At 44.0% G+C, this 12,771-nt stretch overlaps 1 protein-coding gene across 3 annotated transcripts in view; it reads right to left on the bottom strand.

Annotated features, from left to right (window-relative positions):
• Positions 1 to 1,507: 1,507 nt before the first annotated feature.
• SYT17 (synaptotagmin 17) overlaps positions 1,508 to 12,771 on the bottom strand; it is a 99,614-nt gene continuing 88,350 nt past the window's right edge. For all 3 annotated transcript variants that reach the window (XM_033235599.1, XM_033235600.1, XM_033235598.1), the window contains exon 8: positions 1,508 to 2,936. In XM_033235599.1, coding sequence (XP_033091490.1) covers positions 2,740 to 2,936 — 197 coding nt within the window. In that variant the 3' untranslated portion in view covers positions 1,508 to 2,739. The remainder of the gene's footprint in view (positions 2,937 to 12,771) is intronic.

Raw genomic sequence — 12,771 nt, forward strand, 5'->3', positions numbered from 1 at the left:
TCTCCTTTCCCTTATTCTTCACTTATGCTTGCCGGGGTGGTCTGCAACGAAGTCCTCATGTCAAGGTCTGTTTTGAGGCACCCTAGGACAACGAGGAAATTGAGGCTCAGAAGACTTACATGGTTTGTGCCCCAGTACACAGTTAAGGAGTGGTGGGCCCGGGATTTGAACTATGGTTTCTTGGGCCCAGAGCTCTTGGGCTTCATCACCAATGACTCCACCTCTAGTTCTAAATGCTTATTATGTACCTATATTCACTCATTTTGTTTGTTCTTTTATGCTTTTATCTTCTTCTGTAAATCACAGTAATGAAGCCATGTCATAGAGAAGGAAAACACTTCTCCTTTTCTTTTCTGAAAACTTAACTGATATCGTTTGGATGTTTCTTCCCCTCCAATCTCATGTTGAAATGTGATCTCCAATGTTGGAGGTGGGGCCTGGTGGGAGGTATTTGGGTAATGGGGGTGGATCCCTCATGAATGGCTTGGTGACGAGTGAGTTCTCACTCTATTAGAGCTGGTTGTTTAAATGAGCCTGGCACCTCCTCCTTTCACTCTCACTTCTTCTCTTGCCAAGTGACACACCTGTTCGCCCTTTGCCCTCTACCATGATTGTAAGCTTCCTGAGGCCTCAACAGAAGCCACAGAGATGCCAGCACTGTGCTTCCTGTATAGCCTGCAGAACCATGAGCCAAATAAACCTCTTTATAAGTTACCTAGTCTCAGGTACTCCTTTACAGCAATGCAAAATGGATGAATACATCAACCCAACCCAGCCTTCCTGCTTCTCCCCCTTGACCACCACAACACTTCCACTCCAGAATGGGAGACACCATGAGGTTCTCTCCGCAATACCCAATGTAGCCCGAGGGGTGAAGCCATTTTGGCGCTTGGAGCAGTTACCTGGGTCAAGCCCTTAGCAGGGCCTGCCCAATAAAAAGCTAAATAAACTGTGAATCTTGCCCTGAGGAAGTGAAAAGTTTTATAGAGAAGAGCAAAGCTGGAATAATTGGTGTTAGTACACCACTCAAGTCAGACAGACGTATTGCAAATACTCAACATTCTAGATCCCCAAAATCTGTGAGTATAATAAATATCATTGTTTTGAGGCTGGATGCGGTGGCTCATGCCTGTAATTCCAGCACTTTTGGAGGCTGAGGTAGGTGGATCACCTGAGGCCAGGAGTTCAATTCCAGCCTGGCCAACATGGTGGAACCCTGTCTCCACTAAAAATACAAAAATTAGCCAGGCGTGGTGGTGCACACCTGTAATCTCAGTCACTTGGGAGGCTGAGGCAGGAGAATTGCTTGAATGCAGGAGGCAGAGGTTGCAGTGAGCAGAGACTGCATCACTGCACTCCAGCCTGGACAACAGAGTGAGACTGTCTCAAAAAAAAAAAAAAAATCATTGTTTTGACTTGTTCAGTATGGTTTGTTACATAGCAGTACTAGCTGCAATGCCCTCCCACCTTCTATGTCCTGCATTCATGAAGAAAAAGATAACTCGAATGCATGGCACAAATAAATAATCTTTAATTTCAATAAATAGCTCCCCATCACACCAGACATTATGCTGTGGAAAAAGATACAGAAGCATCCAACAGAGAGAGAGGAAAGAGAGAGAGAGAAAGAGAGAGAGAGAGAAGACCTATTCTAACTACACTAATTCCTTAGCACGAGAGACATGACATTGGTTCACAGACAAACACAGAAGTATCCTCAGAGTATGATTAAGGAAGAAGATCGTCATGGATGGGGTGTGACGGCCATTTTAATCCGTATATCAGGTCCTTTGTATGTCTTTTGTGGGTCACAATCACCATGATTCAGTCAAAAAATGTTACTTTTGCTCTATCATATCCTATTTACTTGACACACACATTACTGTTATCCAAGGTGGGGTCTCTGACAGACAGGAGGACACTGGTTGGACTCTCACCGGACAGGAGAGGCAGAGAGAAGGCAGTGCTCAGGGCTGAGGTCCCGGCCCATCGCCATGCTCTCCAAGAGGACACATAGGCACACACGTCTTCGCCTGTGAGGGCACACGCACGAAGACATACACATATATACCCACAGGGAGTTCCCTGGGATGAGCTAACACAAGGACAATTCCATTAAGCCAGGAGAGGCTTCTGACACTGGAATAGTTTTGGTTGCCATTTGGTTTCTCCAAATGGTCCATAATCTAGTTATCACATTTACTAAGGAGGAGACAAAGATACTTACACCTTTAGAGAAAAGCATCAGGTTTGAAGAACCCCAGGGAACAGCAGCCTGTTCAGAAGTTACCCAGTGGGCGTGTGTTTTGGGAGTGGGGAGTAGTCAGGTCTCCCACACACTGGCCAAACTCTTGGTAAATATAGTCTTGATGGAGGTTGGCACCCTTTGGGAGGTCCTTTCTCTGGCCTGAGGGTTGAAAGTGCATTTTGGGGCAGGAGTATTGACAAGAACAGGCAGTGCCAATAAGTCCCATGGCAGAGCCCACTGAGCTTGTGATCTACTACAGATGGGGCTTCCGGAAAGTTCCCAGGCCTCACTGACTGAGGGTGGCTATTTTGTGACCAATAGTCTGCTTCCTCTCAGTTCTGAGAGGACTTGGGGAGTCTGTGTGTCTGTGTGTGTGGACGTGTGTAGCCATGTTGCGAGTGTGTATGCAGGTGTGGATGTAATAGTATGTGACACTTTTTTTCCGTCTTTTTTTTTTTTTAAACGAATGAAAGCTGCCTTCCTTGCAGCCCTCAGGTCACCTCCAGGGAGGCAGGAGACACGCGGTCACACTCAGCTCGAGACCTCAGACTGTGCCACTGCTCCACAGCTGTGCGGTGCGTGTTGAGCATGCGCCTCCAGTGGTTGGACTCAGAGGGACCTGAAGAGTACTGGCCAATGACGATCCTCCCAATGAAGTCATTGCTGCTCTTCATGTTGTGGCCGAAAACTAGGGAGCCAGAGGGTCGAGGGCAGGAGGGAGGCAAGAGGAAGGAGGGGAACAGAACAGAAAGGCAGAGAGAAGACAGAGGCCATTAGTCTACACATTCGTCAAGTGCAAACATGGCGGTCATCATTTAGGGCACGTTGTCTTTTTCCTTTTCTTGGTGAGAACTCCACCTCCCTCATCTCATCCTCCTGTGAGTCTCTGCAACAGCTGCACCTGGCTTCCTGCCATCCCATGCCAGCCAGATTCTTACCTCTCAGCCTTGGCATTGGCTGTTCCTTCTGCCAGATAGCTGCACCGCCTGCAATATGCAGCCTTAAACGTATATCCATGGCATCACCACACTGCATATAGAGCTCTGTAAGTGGATAGTTCTAGCAGAACAGTGAGCCTGTCAATGTAGTCCAGTTGAGCGATTAAACAAGGGTTCCTCAATCACGGAACTGTTGACATTATGGGCGGGATAATCCTTTGCTGTAACTGTCCTGTGCATTGTAGGATGTTTAGTAGCATCCCTGGTACCTACCTACTAGATGCTGATAGCAGCTCTCTCTACAGCTGTGACAACCCAAAATGTCTTCAGACATAGCCAGATATCCCCTGGGGAGGCCAGTGCATCCCAAATGGGAACCACTATGTTAAGCCATGGTCCATGGGGCCAAATATCCTGGGGGCGAATCCTGGCTCTATCATTTGACCAAGCTCTGGGACTCCGAGGCAGGCGAAGTGACCTCTCTGAGCCTCAGTTTCTTTGTTAGTTAAACAGGAATTTTAGTAGTGCTTCTCTCGTAGGTCAATGCGCAATTTCTATGAAATATGTGTAAAGCTCTCAGCACACAGTGCCAAGCAAGTGGTAAGAGCTCAATAAATGTTACACTGCTATTTCGATCCTAAATTTCTGTCTGTTGACCTTTTATAAAAGAGACTTCATGTCTCCTCTGTTACATCAAATGGTGGAAGTTTGCTGAGAGTAATGGCTATGGCAATTTCTTCCACCCCTTGTTGTGCTGCATGTCTCTTTGAAAGGCTTCTCTGTTAATCCCAACTTAAGCTTAATTTGTGTCTTTCAAGCCTAATGAGATGGTTAACTTGATTTAGCTTCCCGGCCAAGTTCCGCCTAATTCTGTATCTGTGTGTGGGTAGTCCAGGCATGCCATCTCACTAATGGGAAAGCAGGCTACGCCTGTGTTATAAAGGAAGGGCTACAGAACGGGAAATATCACAGATTCACCCAGCGTGAGCCGAGCAAAGGCGGGCTAGATCCCAGGAGGGATGCCGAATATCATATAAACCAACTAAAATATGCATCCAAAAACAGAGCTTGAATGCTAACAAGCCTCTGTTCTCCCCTGTGGACTTCACACCACGAATTCCAAATGGTGAAAATGAGGGAGAAAAAGAAAAATGGAAAAATAAAAACAAAAACTCCATCCATCGTCCAAAAGCCAAAAAGACTTAGGGAAAACCAGGCTACGTGAAATACTATGTCATCTTCATCAAGAGGGATGGGTACCTGTCAGCTCTGTGGAGAAAAAATGGACCATGTATACTTTTTGTACATTTGGTAACATGTTCAGTATGCATAGGTGGACCTCATTTACATGCAAATTACTTACAAAGAGAAATAATAGGAATGGAAGCTTTGCTTAATAAATGAAATTGCTAAGGAGCTCTCGGCCTTTGAAAAAAAAATGAATAGGTAAACACTCAAGGCTTTTTGGAATGACACTCAGTGGCCAGTGTAAGGTTTGATCTCGCCAAACAAGGACAAGTTACCAAAGTCCCCTTCCCCATGAGCCTCAAATCTAAAATAAGATACTATTATGAGGCCACTTTAGGCCCCATTTGGTTTTCTTCTTTGGGGGCAAAATGTTCTATCTTCTTCTTCCTCTTCAAAGTTCAAGACAATGCAGAAACTTCCCTTGTAAATGGGTATGGGTTCTACTTCTTTATGAAACGGATTTAAGAGGAAATTCTGACTGGGCACGGTGGCTCACATCTGTAATTCCAGCACTTTGGGAGGCTGAGGCAGGTGGATCGCGTGAGCCCAGGAGTCTGAGACTAGTCTGGGCAACATGGAGAAACCCCGCCTTTACTAAAAAATACAAAAAAATCAGCCAGATGTAGTGGTGTGTGCCTGTAGTCCCAGCTACTCGGGAGGCTGAGGTGGGAGGATCACCTGAACCTGGGGAAGTCAAGGCTGCAGTGATGGTGCCACTGCCCTGGATATAGCCTGGGTAGCAAAGTGACCTTGCTTGTCTCAAAAAAAAAAAAAGGGAAATCTCAGTCTTAAGTACTCTCATGTGCTGCTGGTGGAAAAGCAAGTTGGATCAAATTTTGGGGTGGTTCACAACATCTGTTCAAAATAAATACATCATAACTCATGACTCAGTATTTCACTTCTAGGAATTGATCCCATAGAATTTTCTGCACAACTGGACAAAAATACATGTACAAGGATATTTTATATAGCAGGAGTAGGCAAACTAGAGCCTCCAAGTCAAATGTAGACTACTACCTGCTTTTGTAAATAAAGTTTTATTGGAACACAGTGAAACCCATTTGTTTACATAATGCTGCTTTTGTGCAAAAAGGGCAGAGTTGATGTCTTAGTCCATTCAGGCTGCTGTAACAAAATGCCATAAACTGGGTAGCTTATAAACAACAAAAACTTATTGCTCACAGTTCTGGAGGCTGGGAAGTTCAAGATCAAGACACTAGCAAATTCGGTGTTTGGTGAGAAGCTGCTTCTTCATAGGTGGTATCTTCTCACTGAGTCCCCACATGGTGGAAAGGACAGACTAGTTCTCTGGGGCATCTTTTATAAGGGCACTAATCCCAATTATGAGGGCTCCAACCTTCATGACCTAATCATCTCCCAAAGGTCCCACCTCCTAATGCCATCACTTTGTGGGTTAGTATTTCAACATATAAATTTGGCAGGGTGGGGGACAACTATTCAGACCGACCACAGCAGCTGAATAATTTGGAGGCCATGTGGCCCTCAAAGCCTCACATATCTGCTATCTGTCTGGTTCATCCATGTTGTAGTGTTACTTTTTAAGGCCAGCTAACATTCTGTTGTATGGATATGCCATGTTTTGCTTATCTATTCATCAGATGATGAATATTTGGGTTGTTTCTACCTTTTGACTATTATTATGGATAAGGCTACTGTAAACATTTATGTACAAGTCTTTTTTTTTCTTTTCTTTTTGAGTCAGAATTTCACTCTTGTCACCCAGGCTGGGGTGCAGTGGCACGATCTTGGCTCACTGCAACCTCCGCCTCCTGGGTTCAAGTGATTCTCCTGCCTCAGACTCCCAAGTAGCTGGGATTACAGGCGCCCATCACCACACCCAGCTAATTTTTGTATTTTTTGGAAGAGATGGGGTTTTGCCACATTGACCAGTGTGGTCTCGAACTCCTGTCCTCAGGTGATCCGCCCACCTCAACCTTCCAAAATGCTAGGATTATAGGCACGAGCCAACATGGCTGGCCTATGTACCAAGTTTTTAAGGTCATACATTATGATCCATTTATATGAAATGTCCAGAATAGGCAGATCTTTAGATACAGAAATTACCATTAGTGGTTATCAAGGATAGAGGAAAGAGGGAATGGGGAGTGATAGCTAATTGGCACAGAGCTCCTTTTTGGGGTGATAAAAATGTTCTGGAATTAGATAGTGGTGTTGGTTGCACAACCTTGAAAACATACTAAAAAGCACTGAATCATATACACCAAAAGGGTGAGTTTTAAGTTATGTGAATTTTATGTCAATTAAAAAAAAAACTGCCAAAAGGGGATAAAAAAAAAAAAAAAAAAAAGACTATCTGGCTCCTTATAGAAAAGTTTGCTGACCCCTGCACCAGGGCATTGTTTATAAGAAAGAAAAACTGGAAATGGCAAGACTGTCCCTGAGGGAGTATAGCTGGGGCTGGTGGTGCCCTGCCTACCCCTCAGCCCACCTTGGAGGCTACTCATGTTTTCTGTGGATAGTGTCCTACCTCAAGCACCTGCAGCTTCCTGCCTGAGCCACGCCAGCTTGTCTATGCTAACTGTGATTTATGGTGAGGACCTTGGGCCACTCAACATTAGCTTGACCTCTGCAGGAGCTGGAGACTAGGCTCAGCTACCCAGATAGTCAGCCATGACTATATGACTGACCTCCTCTAACTATGCTGGAAACCAACGCTCGGGTGAGCTTCCTTGGGTGGCAATACCCTGAGTCTGTTGTCGCAAATCCTTGCAAGGAGAATCAGGCACTCCTCATATTGAGGAGAACAACTGGAAGCTCGCACCTGGTCTCTCTTGGACTCTTTCCTATGACAAAAAGGACTCTTTCCCCTTTCTTAGTCTGCTGGGCTGCTATAACAAATTACCATAAACAGGGAGACTTATAAACAACAGGAATTGATTTCCTAATGGTTCCAGAAGCTAAGAAGTCCAAGATCAAGGTCCCAGCAGATTCGGTGTCTGGTGAGGGCTTGCTCTCCTTCACAGGTGGTGCCTTCTCATGCAATAGAAGCAGCAAGGCAGTTCTCTTGGGTTTCTCTTATAAGGGCACCAACCACATTCATGAGGGCAGAGCCTTCATGGTCTAATCACCTCCCACATGGGGATTGGGATCCAACGTAAGAGTTTGCGGGGAACAAAACATTCAGACCATAGCAGCAATCTTTCACTTTGCTGATTTTAATCTGTATGCTCTTTCTGTAATAAACTGTAACCATGAGCATGGTTCCAAGTTCTGTGGTGAATCATTGAACCTGAGGGTGATTTTGAAGACCCCCATACTGCAGATATCCACTCGTCAAACGTCCTTGATTCGTTTTCCTCCTTTTCCTGTCTCATTTGCCATTCCCTTATTCAAGCTTCCTGAGGTCACCTCCTAGTAGCCTACTTGAGCTCAAGTCATTAAGTTTGTCTTTGGGAGTTACTTAGAATAAGACTGGAGGAAACAAATTAAGTAACTTCTGAAGTAATAATATCACAGAAATCCATGTTGCCATTAAAAATGAGACAGACTTATGTATATGAAATGGAAAAATCTCTAAGACATATTGCTAGGAGACAAAAGCACATTACGAAACGGTATATGTAAGCACAATCTTTTTGTTAAAAAAGAATGTTAATATACATAAAGAAAACAATATCTGGATGTTCACCACCGTTCAGAGTGGCTCTCTCTGGGAAGGGGGAAATAGAGGAAAATTTCCACTTTCTGTATCATATAAGTGTGTACAGTTTGAACTTCTTACAACAAGTACATATTACTTTGGAAAGAAAACAAAGGAAAAATAAGTCACCATTAGAGAATCCACATCTAAGTCGCCAGAAAGGACGAAAACTAAAAGAAAGTCTAATATCCTATGCTCATCATCCCAATTTGTAGAGTAACTTGGCTGGTGAATCACTTGGCCCTTGAAAGATGGGAGCGCTTGAATGATTCAGCCTTTCTGATGCGAGGCAGTTCCTGCCATGACCATCTGAGTTAATTAGCAGGCACTGGAACTTGCAAATCACTTGGTAAAGTTACGGCAATCTTAACAGTCTTTAAAAAAATTTTTAAATGCAAATTATAACAAAGTGAAGCTGAAGATAAGTCATGACTTCTATTAGAAAGGTTGCCTGGGAGAATATCAAGATTGCCATCACTGTAAATTCTAAGAAGTGTGTTGGAGAAAATAGAGAATTAAAAGTAGACGTGTCAGGGGCCAGGTTCACACCTGTAATTCCAGCACTTTGGAAGGTCAAGGTGGGAGGATTGCTTGAACCCAAGAGTTTGAGACCAGCTTGGGCAACATAGCAAGACCCTGTTTCTACCGATTTCTTTTTTAAAGACTAAACATGTAGAATCTAGAAAGGGGCTTAGGGACAGTGGGTCAGATAACCCAGCCCTCTCCATGTTATAGGTAAGGAAACCAAGTCACATAGCTAATTGGTGATAAAATCTGCAGTATTTAATAATCTGTGAATGAAACCAATTCCTTATAACCACATTCCTAAATTCCTTCTCTTTAGAAATATCCATAACTAAAAATTTTGTTGTAAAGTACTGCCACCAAATATTCCTACTGATGGTTATGGGGGACTCCTTTTAATGTAGTCACTAATGTATTTCTGGATATTGTAAGCCAAAAATACAATTCTAAGCCCCCTAACCATCTGAATGGACCTCTCCTCTTGGCCAAGAGCATTCCAAAGGTGACCTGAAAAGGTAGTTCTGGCTGTGATGGGAAGGGGAAGTCAGACATGCCACCATTAACATCAAGACAGATCTTAAGACTCATAGAACTAATTCTTCTTTTTTTCTTTTCTTTTCTTTTTTTTTTTTATTTTTTGAGACAAGGTCTGACTCCGTTACCCAGGTGCGGTGGCATGATCTCAGGTCACTGCAACCTCTGCCTCCCAGGCTCAAGTGATCCTTCTACCTCAGCTTCCCAAGTAACTGGGACCACAGGTGCACACCACTATGCCTGGATTTTTTTTGGGGGGGGTACTTTCGGTAGAGATGGGGTTTCACCATGTTGCTCAGGCTGGTCTCTAACTCCTGAGCTCAAGTGATCTTCCCGTGCTGGCCTCTCAAAATGCTGGGATTACAGATGTGAGCCATTGTGCCCAACCAGAAGAGACTCTTTAAGTCTGATAAGAAACATTTACAATCTATTCTCTCTGAAGCCTGCTACCTAGAGTCTTTATCTGCATGATAAAACCTGGGTGTCTACAACCCTTTATTGTAATTTAGACATTGATTTCAGGTCTTTAGATAATAACCAATTGCCAGTCTTTGAATCCACCTAAGACCTGGAAGTCACCCCACACACTCCCCAGTCCCTGCTTCCAGCTGTCCCATCTTTCTGGACTGAACCAACGTACCTCTTACATGTATTGATTGATGTCTTATGTCTCCCTAAAATGTACAAAACCAAGCTGTAGCCTGACCACCTTGGACACATGTTCTCAGGACCTCCTGAGGCTGTTTCATGCACAGGTCCTTAGCCTTGGCAAAATAAACTCCTAAACTGATTGCGACTTGTCTCAGATACTTTTTGGTGTACAAAATGCACACACTCTAAGTGTACCCTAGTCATCTGGAAGCAATTTCTCAACAACCTGTACAATCTGGAGTGTAGCAAAAAAAAAAAAAAAAAACCATCAAAACAGTCAGAATTGATGTCACAAGTCTATGCACAAAATCCGTGAAGGGGGGCTTTCTCTAAGAATCTATTTAATGCTCATGGATTTAGACATAATTCAAATTAACTCAGTCATCTGGTTTTCCCATCTGGAGTAACTTAATATAGTGGATGTGAGTACCAGATAGACACAAGAACTGAAAAAACTACAATAGAATGAAACCATTTGGTGAAGAGGCAAATAACATTTTCCTCCTTCACAGGGCTGGGGCTATGCTCAGTGTGATCATTTATTTTTATAATTATGATCATGAATCCATTAGAATGTTCTGCTGAATGGACCAAAGGAAGTATGGGAATTTTGGTATCATACACAGTTAAAAATGTTAAGCCTCGTTTAAAGCTTAAGGGGGAAGTGATCAGTTAGTGGAAACTACTCTCACAAACTGCTTTTAGTTCTCTCCCAATGATTACAGAGTGACACCTTGCACAGTACCTTGCTCTAATGTTTTCTATTCCGATTTTGCTGAATCTTCAGCATCCTAAGGCTACCCTCTGGGGACAGGCAAGTACCTGGAAGTCCAGTTCCCTTCCTCAGACAATGCATGGACACACCCTGCCTATTCCACTTTTAGGAATTTGAGACACAACTTACCTGTAAAGAGTTATCAACATATCTATTTCCACCGGACCACAGCAGTTCAAGTTGGGGAAACACAACCAGGAAACAAAAGTGTGGTGGAGGGACCCACCAGGGCTCAAAGGTCAGGCTTTGAAGGAGCCTGGGATAAAGATCAGTTTATTAAGCACCTACTGTATGTTAGGGCCAGGGCTAAGCACGTCAGTGGATTGACTCATTTAATCATCACATCAAGCCTCCAGAGCAGGGTTTCTCACCCTTGATACTGCTGACATTATGGGCCAGATCATTCTGTGTTGTGCGGTGCTGTCCTGAGCACTCTAAAATGTTTGGTAGCACCTATCATCCCACGCTAAATATCAGTAGCAATTCCTCCATCTCCCCTGTTTCTTATTTTATTTTATTTTTGAGACAGAGTCTTGCTCTATTGCCCAGGCTGGAGTGCAGTGGTGTGATCTCGGCTCACTGCAACCTCTGCCTCCCGGGTTCAAGCGATTCTCCTGCCTCAGCCTCCTGAGTAGCTGGGACTACAGATATGCACCACCATGCCTGGCTAATTTTTGTATTTTTTTAGTAGAGACAGGGTTTCACCATGTTGGACAGGCTGGTCTCGAATACCTGACCTCAGGTGATTCGCCTGCCTCAGCCTCCTGATGTGCTGGGGTTACAGGCGTGAGCCACCATGCCTGGCCTCCTCTATCTCCCTTGTGACTGCCAAAAGTATCTCTAGACATTGCCAGATGTACCCTGGGGATGCAACTGCCACCCTTCCCGCCCCCAACCTCCCACATTTTAGAAGTGCTTTAAGGCAGCTGCTTTCACTGGCTCACTTTCCAGCTGAGGAGAGTGAGGTCTAGAGGGTGAAGAGAGATCAGCGCCAGTCAAAACCTAAGTAGCCTGAATGAGTCAGGGACAAGTTGAGGCCTTCACCTGTTGATATTTGCTGTGAAAACGAATTTGTTCTTTACCACAGGAGCTAAATTCTTTGGTCGCCAATTTAGTTTGCCAAGGCAGATGGTTCTGGAAGGGAAGCTGGATGACTTAGAATGTGGGTGTAATAAACACTACAAATTAAAAGGAAAAAAAAACATCGTTACCGATGGGAGCAGACTCAACAGCTTCTCATTTTGCATTTGGTTCACAAGGTAATGAAGGACTCTCATCTGCGCCCTAGGTTCTCACTGCTCCCATATATGCAACTCTGAGTCTGACCGCACAGTGCAGGGACACCCCCAGATTATGGCTGGCACCCCAAAACCTCATCACTGTGCCCTGCGATCTACCTCTTTGATGCTAGGTTAAGATGTTCCCCTGTTTCTGAAAGGAAAAAATGCACAAAGCCAGCAAGACCCACCCTGGGCTGTTTACTAGTCCTGCCTACTTCCTCATCGTCAAGGGGTACCCACAATTCATCATCAGGTTGTTCATGAGTTATCTTAACTGTAGGGGGAGACATAACACAGTCTACATGGGCCTGTTTCTTCCCCCTTTTCCTTCTTCCTACACGGCAGCGCCGAAACACTGCAACACAGGTGGTCCTCATTCTCTTTTCAACTTTTGCAAAACCTCTTCTCACGAGAGCACTGTCTTTGTTTTTTCTTCTTTCAGAAACCTAGAAGCTTTTTCAGGTTTTCTTTTTTTTTAAAAAAGGTACATCATATCCCTTCCTCGGGCCTCAGTTTCCCCCTTTATACAATGGGCGGGTATACACAGATTTTGGGTTCTTTTTTAGCTATGACATTTCATGCGTTCTAAGAAGTTCCATCCATGACTGAAGGGTGATGTTTTTCAAGCTTTTCTGGCTCACTTCATGATTCACAGCAGCTGCTGGGACACACTTTTTTTTTCATGTTTTTCCTTCCAACAGTCATAATGACGATTCAGTTAACTTTATTATAATAATAAAAAAATCAGTAATGGCAAATCCTGAGGTCTGTGTACTAGGAACCGAGACAAGCACTTTATATATGTTATTGTTTGTCTTTTTTAAACTTAAATCCATATCACAGCCCTATTTTTATTGCCATTTTGCAGATGGGGAATTTGAGGTTCGGGG

Source organism: Trachypithecus francoisi, unplaced genomic scaffold, assembly GCF_009764315.1.
Source record: "Trachypithecus francoisi isolate TF-2019V2 unplaced genomic scaffold, Tfra_2.0 Lachesis_group15, whole genome shotgun sequence".
Lineage (NCBI taxonomy): Eukaryota > Metazoa > Chordata > Mammalia > Primates > Cercopithecidae > Trachypithecus > Trachypithecus francoisi.